Source organism: Notamacropus eugenii, chromosome 4 (assembly GCF_028372415.1).
Source record: "Notamacropus eugenii isolate mMacEug1 chromosome 4, mMacEug1.pri_v2, whole genome shotgun sequence".
Classification (NCBI taxonomy): Eukaryota; Metazoa; Chordata; class Mammalia; order Diprotodontia; family Macropodidae; genus Notamacropus; species Notamacropus eugenii.
The window spans coordinates 46,370,024-46,387,825 of record NC_092875.1 but is presented as its reverse complement, the minus strand read 5'-3'; the positions used below and the strand labels follow the sequence as shown (position 1 = coordinate 46,387,825).

General features: G+C 40.6%; 1 protein-coding gene across 4 annotated transcripts in view; it reads right to left on the bottom strand.

Moving 5' to 3' along the window:
* The window catches only part of ADGRD1 (adhesion G protein-coupled receptor D1), a 470,522-nt gene that overhangs the window by 428,804 nt on the left and 23,916 nt on the right, over positions 1-17,802 (bottom strand). For all 4 annotated transcript variants that reach the window (XM_072600751.1, XM_072600753.1, XM_072600750.1 and 1 more), the window contains 2 exons: positions 7,491-7,670; positions 2,706-2,960 (listed from right to left, as the gene is read on the bottom strand). In XM_072600751.1, coding sequence (XP_072456852.1) covers positions 2,706-2,960; positions 7,491-7,670 — 435 coding nt within the window. The remainder of the gene's footprint in view (positions 1-2,705; positions 2,961-7,490; positions 7,671-17,802) is intronic.

The following is a 17,802-nucleotide window of genomic DNA, read 5'->3' as shown; positions in this document are numbered from 1 at the left end:
GGAGGAACATTTGTTGACCCAGGGAAAGTCCGGGTAATGACATTACACCTTGCTAGCTCCTACAGCCCATGGTCCCATGATGCCCTGAATACATCCTGAAAGAATGTGCCGACCTCCACCCCAGCCTGATCTGCTAGCTAACAGAGCAAGCATCCACATCCTGGAGGGGATGAAGGAGTGAATGGAGCCCCCTCTTCCCTAGGGGCAGGCCATGTTTCACACACTCCCCCAAAGGTTAAGATACCAACTGTCCTCCCAGGAGACAGAACTCCTCCAGAACAAAGTGGTAGAGCCCAGAAAAAGGGCATGGAGAGCAAGTACTTGCCGTGCGTTACACAGCGTTCTTGCAACATTACTCTGAACCAAAGGGATTGATTTATGATAGCCCTGGGTCTGGTGATGTTGTAGAAAGAAGGGTTTGTTATGGTCTCTACAACAACCAGATACAAAAGCAAATTTTTCCAATGTAACTAAAGCATTGAAAATATTAAGAGAGCATAATTTATTGGAGGCTTTTCAGCGTGAAAACATAAGAGACAGATAGCTTAATCTCAAGATGATATTTGCTGAATCCCAGGCAATCCCCCACTATGGATTTTTCTTCCTATATCTTACCTCCTCAGACCTGTCCTCACTAGGGGACAAGGCCCAGGACTCAGTGGGCAAAGGCAGGGGTATTTCAATGGTAAGAAGACTTGGATTTGAAGTTGGAGAACATGGTTCAAATTTACTTCCTGCATGACTCTTAACCTCTCTGTGCCTCAGTTTCCTTCTCTGTAAAAGGAGGGAGATGGACTAGGGATGACCTCTAAGGTTCTTTCTCCCTTTTAATTCTTATGAGCTCATCACCTGGGTTGGAATCCTGATTCTGACACATAATTTTTGACCTCAAATAAATCACTTCCTCTCTCTAAATGTCCATTTCTTCCCCTATAAAATAACAGAATTGGACTAGATTACCTTTCACGTATCTTTCCAATTCATAATTTTATGGGACAAAAAGGAAATAAGTGAGCAGTTTAGTGTGGTAAAATAAACAAGGGGCAGATCTGGGATTAAGAACACAAGTCTCTCATCTTCTAATTTATTATTTCAGTCACTCAACTAGATGACTTTTCAGTCCATCCTCATCTCCACATCTCAGAATCTTTTCTTTCCCTTAAGACTCAGCTCAAGCATCACCTTCTACATGGAGACTTTTTCCCACAACTGTTGGTGTCCTCCTGCCCCAACTACCTCAGATTTATTCTTTGTATACTTAGGCCTGTACATGCTGTCTCCCCTAAAAGAGGGGAGGGACTATTTCATCTTTGTCTTTCTATTCCCCAGCACTGCACTCAAGACAGTGCCTAGCACAGGGGTAGGGAACCTTCAGCCTCCAGGCCACATTTGGCCTGCTAGGTCTGCAGGTGCTGCCTTTTGACTGGGTCCAAGTTTGACAGAACAAATCCTTTTATTAAGGGAATTTATTCTGTGAAGTTTAGATTCAATCAAAGGGCCATACTTGAGGACCTAAAGGGCCACATGTGGCCTGGAGGTCAAAGATTCCCTACTCCTGGCCTAGCAAATAGTAGGTGCTTAATAAATTCTTGTTGATTAATTTATGTCAGTAAGTCAATGAACAAATATCTATGAAGTGCTTTTCTCAGCACTTTGAAAAGGGTCTTAAATATAGTAGGCACTAAGTAAACCTCTCCATCCTCCCCATTGTTATTTCAGTTTTTTCTGACTCTCTATGACCCCACTTAGAGTTTTCTTGACAACAATCCTGGAGTGGTTTGCCATTTCTTTCTCTGATTAATTTTACAGATGAGGAAACTGAGGCAAACTGGGTTAAGTGACATGCTCAGGGTCACAGTTAGTAAGTGTCTGAGACCAGATTTGAACTCATGAAGATGAGTCTTTCTGACTCCAGGCCCAGCTCTCTATCCACTGCACCTCTTAGCTACCCATGCTACAATTCATAAGAGCTAGTTTAGCATGATGGAAAGAGTCATGGATTTCAAGGTATTGAATGCAGATTTGAATCCCACTTGAATGAGTGACTTTGGGCAAGTCAGTTAAACTTCCTGGACCTGTTTTCTCATCTGTAAAATGTGGGAGTTGGAACAGATGTCCTAAAATCTCTTCTTCCGCCAAGTCTATGATCCTATAAGGCCAGGACTGTGATATTATTTCATCCAATCAAATTAGGACCATAGATTTATAACTGGAAGGAACTAAGAACTCATCTAATCTAACCCCTTGATTTTACAGATGAGGAAACTGAGGCCCAGGAAAATGAGTCACAGTTACACAGGCATAAGAAACAGAAATGGAATTGCCAGCATTCTTTCTGCTACAACACACTGCCTCCCAGAAACCAAAAAACCATCTAATCCATCAGCTGGAGTAGTGGGCTAGAAGTTCTGATCATCTGCATGGAAACATAAATTATATTGCAGTTCAAGCAAATTGTTAACCTCTTTATCTTAGGGAACAGATGTTCTAGGAAAGGGCTACATTTATTAGAGTACATTTTAACTCCTACAGCATTGAATCAGGTCAATATAGGAGGAGGAAGCCCTTGTTTTTAGTTTTTTTGTTGAAGTGGTGATGGTAGTGGTGATGGTGGCTATTTTTTAAGGGAAGAGTATTAGAGGTGGTTCTTTTAGAAACTACTGCTTTAAAAAGTAGCCCCCAAAATGGCTTACACTCTCACTGACCTATGGCAGCTGTAAAATACATCCTGATTTCACTGGGTGTCAGGGCTCTCTCCCAGATAATGAACTCATCGAAAGCACCATTCTCATAACTTTTTGGCTGGTCTCTGTCAGAGCCCATCACCAGGTTGACATTGGATTCCCCATAGGTATGAGATACTTTCCCACTTGGGTCTGTGGTATTCAGGGTCCCGTTGACATAGACTTTCAAGCCCTCCTTGGATTTCCATGTGAATAGGACATGAGTCCAATAGGGACCTAGAGAAAAGCAAAAGTGATTATAGAATCACAGAATCAGAATCCCCCCCTCCACCACATGTTTGATGGGTGGGGCCATCCAGATGTTGCCTGAAGACCCCTAGCAGAAAGGAGCTCACTTCCTCCTATAGCAGCCCGTTTTGGACAGTCTTAGGAAGGCTGTTCTTTCATGGTATCAAAATCTGCATCGGCACCTGACATCAAGGACCCCCAATTTTGTTCTCTGAAGTTAAGCAGAGTAGGTCATCAGTTACTCAGAACAGGATTCATCTAATTTCCCAGGGAGACTTTGGCTTCAATTCTTAGACAGGACCTTACAGAGAAAATTTCTCCTATTTTCTAGATGCCCACTGATTTCTGCATTAAATGAACTCTGTCTTCCACATGGCAACCCTTCAAATACTCAAATATAACTGGATATCCCCTCTACGTCTCCTTTTCTCCAGTCAGACCTGTTTTCTGGGAATAACTTTAATGCCTATATCTATTTCTAAATCAAGTAAATTTCAACTAACTTAAAATAGTTTTGATAATTATCTCTGGTGGTGCCATGATTTTCTCCTTTGCTACTGAGCACAGGTCAAAAAAAAAATATCACAGACTGCCAGAGCTGGAAGAAACCTAAGTGATCATCCAGCTCAAACCATACTATGTCCATTATAACATACCAGGTGAAAGAGCACCCCTGCTTGTAGACCTCCAATGATGGGGAACTCAATACCTCCTGAAGCAGTCCATTTCACTTTGGGACACATTATTAGGAAGATTTTCCTGACCTCAAGCCTCAGTTTCCCTCTTTGTAACTTCTGCCCTCTGAGGCCAAACAGAACTAATCTGATATTTCTTCTACTTCAAATACTTGAAAACATGTATCATGCCACTCCAACCCACCACTTACCTACCCCTTCTCTTCTCTTAATACTCTCAGTACTTTCAATTATATGCCACACAATCTAGGCCTTTTACCATCTTGGCTGTCCTCTGGCTAATTAATGACTTTTTTAAGTAGTGCCTACAAATGAAAGTAATGTCCTAGATGTAGTCTGCCCAGGAGAGTATAGTGAGATTATCTCCTTATTCCTAGAAGGTCTGCCTCTTAAATTTGGAATAAAAAGCATGTAATTTTGTGCTTACTGTATTCAAGACACTGTGCTGAGTGCCAGGAGTACAAGTTGTACCCCCCAACTCACACTATCCAGGCAATGGAAGCCTATAAACAGCTTGTCATGCCAATAGAGAATTACGCAAGACCAATCTCTACCCTTTACTCCGCACCATTCCCAATAAACATTTGTAGACTCTCTCCTCTCTTGGGAAGACTGAGCTCACCAATAACAAGCATGAGCCTTGGATTTCTGGGGCCACTTCCCCAAGTAGGACCTCCACACATTTGCCAAACAATGATGTGAGGATATCATAATGGCCTCACTGCTAGGGAGAACACAATGGCTCTGGAACAACAAACCACCATCTGTCATCCTGCCAATAATTTCAAATTGCAAAGCAATTACATCAGGTGTTCTGGCTAAGTATTATGCAATGTTCTAGTCATTTTCAAGCCTCTGAAGAACGTTTGACTCTTAAGTAGGTCCAAGGTGTAATTGCCCCCTCATTTGGAGGTGGGAATAATAACATACTTGGAGTACAAACAAGAGTTTATACCACCAGGTACATGCTTTCTCCATCCCTCATATGCCCCCATGCTGGAAAATAAGCTGAGTTTAACAAGTAAACGCCAATCAACACAACCAAATGTAAGTTCATATCTTAACGGAATCTTGGCTTTCATAGCTATATATACAAATGGAGTTGGAATAAATGAGTTGTTTTAAAAGTATCTGTAGGGGGAGAAGTGTTTTCATAATTTCTGTCAGATTTCTTTTTTTTTTTAAATGAAGCTTTTCATCACCATGGTTTATAACTGCATTAGGGCTGTAATTTGTATTTTTAGCGCCTGGGACAAGCTTTTAAAAATGGTAAGGGGTCAGGAGAGAGAAGAGCAATGCTACAAATTCCCTCCAAGCAACTTTTCAAGACAAATTCAACTGATAGGTGGGGAGATAGAATGCCATCTTCCCATAGGTGAGGGTCTGCTGATACAGGGAGGAAACTTGGGGCTGGGGATGGGGTATGGCAGCTGAGGGGAGGGTGGATCACTTTGAGGGGAAGAAAGATGAGAAAGTGTACTCCCCACACGATGCCATCTGGTAACTTCCTATTTTCATTCATTATTCTTGCCAGCTAGATGCTAGGCTCCATTGTTTCTATACAGCTAGAAGAGTTTAAGCACTATCAAACAGTCCTCTTCGCCTAGCACTCTGACAAACCTCTGGCTGTCCTGTCCTAAGAACAGATGGGTCAGCAACACTTATTTTAAATCTTAAATCTCCTAATATGAAAATGTTATTTTTGCATGATTTCACACGTATAAATTGATATCATAATGATTGCCTTCTCAGTGAGTGAGAGGGGTTGGAGAGAAGTAGAGAGTTTGAAACTCAAATTTAAAAAAAAAAGAATGTTATAAATAAATGATAATTTGTTTTAAATTCTTAAATCTGTCTGACCCCAACTCACATTCTCCAGGCTGTAGAGAAACCCAGACAATGAGGAGTTATGGAAGGTTGGTCTCCACTCCCTACTCTCCACACATCTTATGGGTTTGGCAGTAACTGTATGTCCTGAATATATTACCCACCAGACTCACTGCTCATCACATAAATTAAAAAAATAAATCTCTTGAAATAGGGCAAAAGCTACTGTAGACCCTTAGGGCATAGCCAGTCTTCCAGAAAGGAAGAAGCCCTCCCAGTTATGAGCTACCACCATATCTCTGACCAAAGTGGTCTCTTCCAGCTTAAGATTCTGTTTTCTTGAATTTATCCAAGAGACTGAATCATTGAGCCACTGGGACTATGGCATCACAGCTCGACCTAGTTTATAAGCAAATGCTTGAAATGTACTCCCTCCTCTAAGAATCCTTGTCTTTTTCCAAGGTTTAGCTCAGGTGTCATCTCCTCATGGAGCCTTCTTGGTTCCATTGCTCCACTGGCCGGGGGAACAGCAAAATGTTTCCTACCCATGCCCTAATTCTGCCTCTACCCCCAATACCACTACTTCTTGTAGCCTGGAATTGCATGTGACTCCCATGGCACAGCTCCACAGGCTATTCCAGAAAGAAAACACAAAGACAGGGAAAGCCACTGGAATGGTAAACATTTAATTGTCCACAGAGTTGTGGCCAAATGACTCGCCCCTAATGACATCAACCTACAAAAACTGGAGCAACAGAACCAGCCAAAGACAGAAAAGAGGATTGATTTGGCTTTTGTTGTTTTGAGTGAGTGAATCATATGGGATAAATGATAGAAAATCAATGACCATCTTCAAAATTATGATAAAATTATGAATAACTATGTAGTTCCTTTACCTAAAAAGCTTCAATGGCTCCCTATGGTCTTTAGAATAAAACACAACACAACATGACTCCAACTTATCTTTCTTGATTCATTTCTTATTACTCACACTCACATACTCAGTATTCCATCCAAACAAGCCTATTTGTTGTTCCATGGATGTAAGTTATCACCTTCCATCTCCCTGCCTTTACATAGCTTGTTTCCCATTCCAGGAATGCTCAAGTTCCTCACCTCCTAAAATCATGGATTTAAAACTGGAAGGGACTTGAGAAGTCATCTAATACAACCCCCATCAATTTTACAAATGAGGGAACTGAGACCCTGAGAGGTTAAGTACATTGACCAAGGTCACACAGTTCATAATTGGCAACATTAGGTCTTGAACTCAGGTCCTTGACTCTAATCTCAATGCCACATTGCCTCCTCTTTTTAAAAGTTCTAACTCCCATCAAAGCTTAGCTCATTCCAACACCATACACAATTTTTCCTGATTCCCTCCCTCCCCAGTCATTAGTGTTCTCCCAATTACTTTATATTTTCTTGTTATATATTTTTCATTTGCTTACTGGTATACAAGCTGCATCCTCCCCCACCTCCAAATAGAATATAAGTTTCTTGGGGGTGGAAATTGTTTCATCCCTTCAAAATTTCTCCTTTGCAAAAGGTTTCTCAGTTCTAAGGTGACCCACAATCATCTTAGCATGGAATTGTGGAAAGAGCTCTAGATTTCAGATCAAAAGACCTGGATTCAAATCCTAGCTATGCTTTTTACTAGTTAAGCAACCTTGGGTGGAACATTTCACTTAGCTAGACCTCAGTTTCCAGTACATAACAGATATTTAATAAATCTTGTAGAATCATATTGAAAACCACACATGATCTATGGCAAAGGGGGAATGCATGTTTAAATGGTGAGTTTTATAACCTTTCCTAATGACACCTTAAAAAGCAATAAGCGTCTACCAAACCAAACAAGCTTGTGGCTAAGGGTTATTATCTGATTATGGCAAAGTCTGTTCTTTATCATTGAATACTTTGGACCCCATCAAGCAGCTATTTGCCCCTTCAGAGTCCCCAAGTAGAAGACAATAGAGAAAGCTCTAAAATTTACCTGGTGGGCTGAAGCTGGCCTCCCACTTCATGGAGTTCTCATGGGTGTAAAATTCCACAGAGCCTTTTCCTTCACTGGAGCAGACCTTGAATCCACTGGAAATAACCTGCCCTCCATAGGCTGGAAGGGCTGTCCTGGACTGCTCTCCCTGGATCTTCCAGAAAAATGAAAACGTGACTCCTAAGAAAGTGGAAGGCAAGAGATTCAGTTATCAAGGAGACATAGAAAGTGCCAATATCCAGACACAACACATATTTTATTTTTCATCCGAATGGACTCCTAATTGGTCTTCTTGACTCCAGTCTCTCCCCTTTCTAACAAATCCTCCACAGAACTGCCAAACTGGCGTTCTTAAAGCACAGATCCAATTCTTTCTGTATGTAATGGGGAAAAGAAAGGGAATATATATTTATATAATGCCTACTATGTGACAAGCACTGTGCTTAGCACTTTACAATTATCATCTCATTTGATCCTCACAACCACCCTGGAAGGAAGGTGCTATTATGATCCCCATTTTACAGCTGAGGAAACTGAAGCAGACAGAGGTTAAGTGATTTGCTCAAGCTCACCCAGATAATACATGTCCAAGGCTGATTTCAACTCAGGTCTTCTTGACTCCAGGCACAGCTTTCTATCCTTACTACCAATGGAAACAAATTCATTGGCTCTGAGCTTTGCAGTTCTTGGTTAAAATTTCACCTCATACTGTCTATGACCTTGGACAATTTTATTCCCCTTTCCCAGTCTGTGTCCTTCTCTGTAAAATTAGGTAGATGAACCAAATGGCCTTCCAACTCTTGATCTATAAGCCAACAGGGCCTAACCTTCTAAAGCTCCCCATTGCTCATGGGGCAATAGAAACTATTTACCCTAGCATTTGACACCCTCTGTAACTTTGCTCCAGCCTACCTTTCCAGACATGACCCACTACCTTCCTTTACAAATTCTTACGTTGGCTGAATCAGACTCAGCTGTGTCTTGAAGCACTTGAAGGCCATGTCTTGAAGGCACTCCTGCTGTATCTGTGCCTTTCAGAAAACTTCTCTTCCTTCAGATCTTAGCTTAGGCATCACCTTATTTATGACTTTAGAAGTCTGCCAGGTCCCCTAGTCCTGGGTAATCTCACCTTCAATGTGTCTTTATTTATCTATGTAGTATCCCTTCTACTATATAATATCCCTTCTACATACAAGAGAATATAAGATCCTTGCAGGCAGGCATTGTTTCAAGTTTGTCTTGTATCCCCAGAGCCTTAAATGTAGTAAACATTTAATAAATGTTTATTGAATTAGATTGGATTAAACTGAACATGAATGAGTGGGGAAAGTCCCTAGCTGCTGAGATTTTCAGGGAACAAAATCTGCTTTTCCTTTCCTTACTTGCTAGAGAGGTGAAGGAGATCTTCCCGACCTCATTTCTACCCAAAATTGTAGAACTCTCATACTAGAGGATACTTCAGACCACATTTAGCCCAAACTCTTCATAGGCACATATCCCCTCCACAACCACCATTCCAATGGATCATCCAGTCTATCCTTGAAGACCTCTAGTGGGAGAAACTTACTACTTCAAAACAGATGGTTTCCCCTTTAGGACAGCCTTAATTGTAAGGATTTGTTTTCCTTCACTAAACCTAAAGTAAATTAAGCCTAAAAAGCCTCTCTGCAACATCTAGAGTTAGAAGGGACCTCAGAGACCTTCTAATCAAACCCCTGCATTTTACAAATGAGGAAACTGAGGCCCAGAAACATTGAGAAATATTCCATAGATAATAGAAGAATCACAGGATAATAGGATCAGTTCATTATTTTTGGTTCTGCTGTGGGTTCCTAAGAAGTGTCCATTCCAAGAACCAAACATTTTTCAAAGTAAAAGTAGTACACACAACACAGTAGAAGCCTATTGGGAGATACACCCCCAACCTCATTCCTCACCATGGTCTCAGCTAAATTCTTTGGGGCTTAATTCTGAACCTAGCCTCAGTTCTCTCAGCCATCTCCATCAAAGCTTCTTCTGCATGGCATTCTTTCAAATACTTGCACACTTCTGTCATATCCCCCCACCATCATCACCACTACCAAGTCCTCTCTTGTACATATCAAATGCTTTGCAGACTTTGAAAGAGCTATGGACAAACTAGATGGAGCAGTGCAAAAAGTGCTAGGCCTGGAGTCAGAAGAGATCCATCCTCAGATCCTTACTAGCTGTATGACTTTAGATAAGTCACTTCACTTCTGTCTGACTCAGTTCTCTCAACTGTAAAATGGGAATCATGAAAGAATGGATCAAAGTATGATATTTGTAAAGTGTTTAGCACAGTGTCTGACATATAGTGGGCATTCTATAAATGCTAGTATGTAGTGTTGTTATTTTTATTATAATTGTCCAAATATGATCCAGACTCTATTTCCTTCATCATCTTCACAGTCTTCCTCCAGACCTACCCCCAGATTGTCAAAATGTCTCTCAATCCTATTTTTTTTTGTATAAAAAGATAGCCCACTTAGTTGGTCAATTAGTTTCCTTAAGTTATAACAGGGAAACAAAGGCATTTGTTCTTGGAACCATCCCTCACTACCAGCCTAGTTCAAAATTAATACTTGGTCAACTCTAGAAAACACTCTAATAAAAGAAAGAACAGTGATGAGCATAGACTAGACCTCCAGAGACAGTAAGACCAGGAAGAGACAGTCAACTGCCTCCAACTCATTCATCATCATAGTCTGTTGGGGCCATGCCTGTCTCACCATTCTCTGGAACTATGCATTGAAAAGTAGAGTAAGTAGAACTCGTGGTATAATTTTTCTATTAAAAAAAGAAAATAAAGTAAGTCCCAATAGGAGTCAAAGAAGTCAGTTTTTCCAAAGGGCTTCAGTAGCATATAAAAATTCTATTTGAGGGAATCAAAATAATATCCTCCCTCTGCAGAAAGGTTATAGTAGGCCAGGGTGCCAATGTCTTCCCCAGGAAAAAACAAAGAATATAGAGGTTCTGGAAGAGTGGGAAGGTCCTTGCCGGAAAAGTCTTATGCTTAAAAAAACTTTAGTTCTGATACCAACATGGTGGGAAGCAATCTGAACCTGGAGTCAAAGGAACCAGATTCAAATGCCAGCTCTGCTTGCATATCCTTGGACAACCTCATTCTTCTTCTCTGTGACATGGACAAGTTGGACTATAGATGACCTCTGAGATTCTTTCCAACTCCAAACTATGAGCTATGTCTCCAGCTAATACTGTAAGTTGGAGGAAATCAGCCCATTACTCTTAGAAAGAATAGAAGCTCCTTGAGGGTAGAGATTGTTTCATTTTGTGGTTTTGTAGCCTTCATGTCTGGCACATGATAGGTGTTTGATAAATGCTTATGAAGTGACTGACTGGAAATCTCTAAAGCTGGGAAGAAACAGAGTTCTTTCCTTTCCTCCCAGATACTTCCTACCAAAAAAACAAAGATAAATAGGGACTATTTGATTTGTCCTAGACTTCCTTCCTGCCTATAGGAACTGCAATATAATGAATAGAGCAATGGACCAAGGAAGGAGGTAGAATGGTAAATGGCCAGGGTGAAGAAGCAAGGTCTGAGGACAACTAGATAGAGGGATAAAATATGGCATAATCTAGTCCAGCTTCCTTTTCTTAAAATAAGGAAACAGGGCAGGAATCAGGTGGGGAGAATAATGATTCTTGCACAAGGTCATATAGCTGGCTTGTGTATGGATTACAGAATTGAACTGCACTCATATTCCAGCAATAATTCAACTGCATCATACATATAGTTAAGTCCAAAAGCTTTTTCAACTTTCAAAAGTCTACTATTAAAATGCAAATATCCTTAAAAGGAGTAATATAAGTAACCTTAGGATTTTATCAACTAACACTATAATGAAAATCACTTTGTTGGGTCCTTTCCAGTTGAGGTAGCTAGCTGTTAGGAGTATAGTCATCCAGCAAATGGGGAAAGGAAATAGATATTAGAATGGAAGATGGGAGGGCAGAAAAAGTCCCATATTTTCTATAATTGACATTAGCACCCTTCTCTATACAAACGGGAGAATCTGATTCAACAAATGTCTCCATCAAAGAAAAAAGTTCAGGAGAAAATATGTAGGCCAGAAAGCAGAGAGTCCACCTATACATTTCCTTCTCTGAAAAGGAAGTACCTGGTTGAACTATCTCCAATTTGGTCCTCCTCTGATGCCCCATCATGTTGTAAAATTTGCTTTTGTTTCTTGAAGACTAAGTTAACAGACTTCAATTTCTTCAATTTCTGATTGGTTCAAAGGCTATCATATTTAGGATTGAAAGGGACCTGAGGAAAATTAATGTTGGAGTGTATTATTGTTATGTGAATCCATCCATTTCCTCAGACTGCAACCTCTGAAGGTCAGGTAGGTTTTTCTGAAGGTAATAACTCCTAGCCCCCCCTCAAAGGCATCTGCTCCCTAACTAGGTTGGGTGGGGCCACTTCCTCTTCTGGCTCCATAAATAGAAACCACTTGGAGCTAATACCCTTCCCAAAGGATGTCCTTGCTGCCCACCCCCAACAATAGAGTAAGAGAGAGGAGCTAAGAACTCTTAGCCCACCTCCTCATGAAAATGTCCACCAATCAGGGCTGCATCATGATTGACAGGGGAGGTTCAAATAATGTAATTTATGGTCAATCAGAAGGAAGTCAAATGTAGACATAAAAGACAGGTGGAATCTGCTCCATCACCTCAAAAGCTAACTGAATTACATTTTACCCAGGAGTATCCAATTTACACCTAAGTGTAAGTACAGATCTCTCCAGGAGAGACTTGAAATTAGAAAAAGTGGATGGACCAAGATCAACTTTGAAGTTGAACTCTAAAGCTAGGTGGACATTCTGTTTGAAAGCCCACTTTTATCTATGTTTTTAAAAAACCTTTAAAAAGGATCAAAATGATCTCCTTGAGTTTCTAATATGCCTGTGCTAGTGATGTCAAACTCAAATAGAAACGGAGGCCATTTAACCATACATCAGGATCCCTGCTTACCACATATAGACTTAGAAAACCACATACTGACATTAACTATGTTCTATTGTATTTCTACTTATTTTGTTAAATATTCTCCAGTTACAGTAATCTGATTCTTCCATCCACTTTTGCAGATACTCTGCCTTACACAATACCATTTTGATGACTTGAGTGTAAATCAACCAGGGATATACAGATTGGATTTCACTGGGATTTCAAGATGAAAGCTAGAAACACTCAAGGGGAAAATGTTTGAACTTTCAGTGAAGCAAAACTTTGAGGAATTAAGAAGAGTAAAGGACAATTACAATAAAAGAAACGAAAAAAGTCTTCCCATTCCAAAGATAATTCCCTGTCCTTGAAGCAAAAGTGGACACCTGGGATTTGGTGGGTTGAGATGGAATAATGAGAGAATGGTTCATTCACAACCCTAAATTCTCTTTCAGATGTACATAGTGTTTCTGTCACAGAGACTGTGAGTTCTAGCTTCTAGGAGAGAGATGTTTTCTAGAGGATATTTTCCCTTACAGCTTTCACTTTGCATAAACAAGGAATAAAACTCATGATTCTTATGTGAGAGAAGATTTGAACTCCAGAGACTAATTAAAGAATGGTTTCCCTCACCCTAAACCACTCCAATACCCCAATCTTATGCAAAGTTAGTCTATTAAAATGGGTGGGGAGGGCACAGCAATCCTTAAGGGTCTGAGCTCATGGTGGGGTTATTTCTTTAACACTGGGCATGCTTCCAGCTAAGTAGCAAAAATCAAATACAAAGCAGCCCTGACTTGTGTACCAGGTCATGCAGAGTCATATGCTTGACTTAGGGTCAGAAGTCCTACACTCTCAAGAAGGTTGTACTACTTACTGACTTAGTGACCTTGGGCAACATGCTTCATCGGACAATTAACAAGCATGTATTAAGGACTATGTGCCACATATTGTGCTATGTACTGTGCACAAAAAGAAAAAGCAAAAATAATTGCTATCCTCAAGGAGTTCACAGTCTAATGAATTGGAAACATTCACTGAGAAAGGGATACAGACTGGACCTATGATTTTCATTGATGTATGAAGTTCCCTCCACCAACATAGGTAAGGGAACTTTTTGTAACTTCTATCTTTAGACAGGTATTGCCTAGAGTGGGAGTATGTATATAAAGGAATCATCCAGAGCAAATGGGTTTATCCAGACCTCAGTTTCCTCACCTGTAAAATGTAAGGATTAGACTAGAGAGAGGCTGCCCCCAGAGTGGAAAGGTAGGTGATAAATGGCATTTATTAGGACATCCTGCAGTCATGAGGCTCAGGTCAAGGACACTCGAACATCCTCATGGTTCATCTCAAATGTTGCTTCTAGCTCATAAGCCTATGATTTTAAGTCTTTCTATTATATAACATTGCCTCTAAATTGTTTAGAGATTTCACCTTTTCTTCTGTTCTCTTTCTCTGAGACTGTCCTAAGCATGCGTTATTCTCTATCACAGGGTAAAAAACTCAAGGTAACCAAGCTTGGACCTTGTTATTGGTGCCAACCGTTTGATAATAAAGGTGTTTGTAGCTATAAGTAGAAATGTAATATTTTCATTTTCTCTTGATTTGAACTTCCAAGGGACTACAAGCTCAATATAGGTCACCAGTGTGATATGGCAGCCAAGAAAATGAAGGTAAACTTGAGTTATAGAAAAATAGGCAAAGTGCCCAAGACCGGGGAAGTCAACGTCCTACTGCTTTCTTGCACAAGTCTCTCAACCCTTCTCAGTCCCAATTTCTTCATCTGTAGAAGTGAAGACAAAAACTGTCACACTTATCTCATTAAGATAAAATGTAAAAACTCAGTGAAAGACTGTATACAAAAGTACTTTACTTGGATGATCCTTAAGCACTTGTATATCATTATTGGTCATTGCATTAGAGGGAATTCTTGCTAGACTAAGACAGCTACGTGGTGCACTGTGTTCTTCCTTCATTGTCAAAGAAGACCATGCCATCAGAGAAATGATGACATGACTTGCACTTGACTTTGTTTTGAGTGAGGGAGGGCTGTGCAGGTCACCAGCCTCACTTCTCCTCCAGAGCCATCTAAATCCAGTGACCAGATATTCATCAGGATGACTGGTGATGACCCAGGATGAGGCAATTGGGGTTAAGTGACTTGCCCAAAGTCACACAGCTAGTGAGTATCAAGTGTGTGAGGTGAGATTTGAACTCAGGTCCTCCTGACTCCTGCACTGGTGCTATATCTACTGTACCACCTAGCTGCCCTAGGTGGTGCAGTGGATAGGTCTTGAATAAGGAAGATCTGAGTTCAAATCCAGCCTCCGACACTTACTAGCTGTGTGGCCCTAGGCAAGTCACTTCACCCTATTGGCCTTGGAGAAGGATATAGCAAACCACTCCAGTATCTTGGCCAAGAAAATCCCAAATGGGGTCACAAAGAGTCAGACTCAGTTGAAACAACCAAACAACAACAGCGCAGGTTAGACTAGATGGCCAAATGAGGTGCCTTCTAGCTCTGACATGTGATTATGATCGCATGACCCATAATCTTCCATGTTCCTCTAGGAACACTGGCTACAGTAGGCTCTCTCCTTGCCCGAAAAGGATTCATTCATTTGATAAAAGCTCCAGTTTCAGAGACCTCTCTGACCTCCCTAAATTAGAAGTACAGAAAACATTACTCTGACTCTTTAAGACTACACAGCATTGATACCTATGTCCCCCAATCCATGCTTTCTGAATTCTCAGCTCTGAAAAATCATTAAATACGTGACAATGGGCAGATTTCTTAATTTTGGGGGTCTCAATTTCCTCCTCTGTAAAGAGAAGTATTGAGGACTAGATGATCTCTTGGGTCCCTTCCAGCCCAAGATCTATACTCGTATGATACTATGACCTTTTTGGCCTTAGTATCTTCATCTGTACATGAAGGTCCCCATCTAGATGACCCCTAAATTGCCTTCCTTCTCCAAATCTGTGATGTAGTCATCCTTTGACCTCTGATTTGTTTTTAATTTAGAGACACGGGCAAGCAAGACCTGTTTATAATGTTTTTTAAACTCAAGAACAGCTTGAATCAGGCAAGTGTAAACCTGGCCATGTTTTTGGGCCCTCAAAACAGTTTTCCAAAGCTTTTTGGTTTCATCAGAGCCCAAAATATGTTTTCTCAAGTACTTTCCCGTGGAATTAGAAAGCTTTCGTTTATTTTGATTGAAATGTAATCCATATGTCTCTCTGAATCATTTACAATTAACTCACCACCATGTTTTTTGGATAAAACCATGTGATCACCAAAAAAACCTTTGGAACCTTCGTAGAAGACTTTCTTTAAAATCCTTTTTCCTAGATATAGGAAGTTATTTCAAGCCAAAACTAAATAGACGGAAGGAGGGAGCTTGGCTCAAAGGTGGAAGAACAATTCTCCACTGGGTTTTCAATTTGGCGTGCCATGCCCTCCCCTATTCCTAGAATCTAAGTACCAGAAGCCTGATTTCTTTTCTGAAGAAAAGGAGTATTTCTCAATTATTCACTTTGTGGATTATCCATGGGCTAACGCTTTTTGCCTTGTTTTTAATCCTAGCTATACTAATGAGCCATCTATGTCCACCATGGATTGGAGATGTGAGAAGATGCAACCTAGCTTTGCTCTGTCCTAAGCTCAACAGAATCCAGGAAGAGGATCTGCTCTGGAAAAATGAATCAGCTCCAAGTTACATAGGGCAAGAGTAACAAGAGCTCCCTCTCTCTCCACTATTCTACCCTATCTACTTGACCTCTAATTTAGACATTTCAGGTCTAAATTTATGATCATCTAACCTCAAAAATCCATTTACATCATTTTGCATTCTTTCCTTCTTTGCTTTAGTCTCTGATAAAGTAGCCCTTTTCTCCAGTGCCAACCTCTCTATTTGTGACCTTGATCCTCTGTCTCTTTCTGTCTCCATCTGTCTGTCTGTCTCTCTCTCTCTCATACACACACACACATACACACACACACACACACACACACACAAACACAGCTTTATTCTCTCCCTATTTCCTGGTTCTTTCTTTGCTGCTTTAAAACACACACACACATATATATGCATATATATATATATATATATATATATATATATATACACATATACATATACATACATACATATGTATATACATACACACACACACACACACACACATATGCACCCAGGTTGTCTTTCCTATCCTTAAAAATCTTTCACTTAACTCTTCCATACCTTTAAGCTATCATCTTATATATTTCCTGCCTTTCGTAATCAAATGCCTAGAAAAAGCCATCTATGCTTGTTCCTAGGTCCAATGACTTTTTCTTAGTCTTTATCCTTATTGAATGCCCTACAAAATGTGACATTGCTGACCACTTCCCCTCCCCTCTTCTTCTGGATCCTTACTCAGTCTTCCCTGGATTTTCATACTATTGCTTTCCTTTGGATCTCCTCCTACCTCACTGGCTGCTGCCCTCTCAGACTTCCTTGTCCTGTTAACTGTGGGTGTCTCTCAGTGTTGGTCCCAGGCCCTCTTCACTGTATAAGTCCTCTAACTCAGCATCAGCTCCAACAGGCTCAAATGTCATCTCTCTGCAGGTGACTCCTAGAACTATGTGACCAGCTCCAGTCTTTCTACTGAGATCCAGTCCCAAATCACTAACTGGCTAGTAGATATTTCTAACTAGATGGCCTATGGCCAATTCAAACTCCAAAGCAAAATCATTACTCCTAATCATTCACTCTACGTGCAACCTGCACTATTTGCTGTTTCCTATTCGTGACATTCACATCCCATCTCCAGAACTTTGTACACCCCATGAACGGAATATTCTCCTTCTTCCTTTGTCTCTGACCATTGTCTCTGACTCGCTTTGAGGATCAGCTCACATGCCATTTCTTACAAAAGTCTTTTCTGTTCCCCTCCCCACCCCCAGTTATTTACTTCCCCATCTCAGTACTAAAGTACTGGACTCAGAGTCAGGAAAATCTGAGTTCAAATTCTGGCTCAGCTGTTTGCTAGCTATGTGACCCTGGGGAATGGTTTAACCTCTCTTGGTCTTAGTTTCCTCTTCTGTAAAATGGGGATAATAACAGCACCTACTTCCCAGGCTTATTAGGAGGATCAAATGAGTTAACAGAGGTAAACTACCTTGCAAACTTTAAAGCCCTCTTTAAATGCCAGTATTACCTTGCATTTTGTGTTGATTTGTGTGTGCGTGAAGAGTTCCTCCCCTCCACCAGCCCCTACCCACTAGTTCAAGTAAATTTCAAGAACTTGTCAATTACTTTTCCTTGGTCTTCAAAGG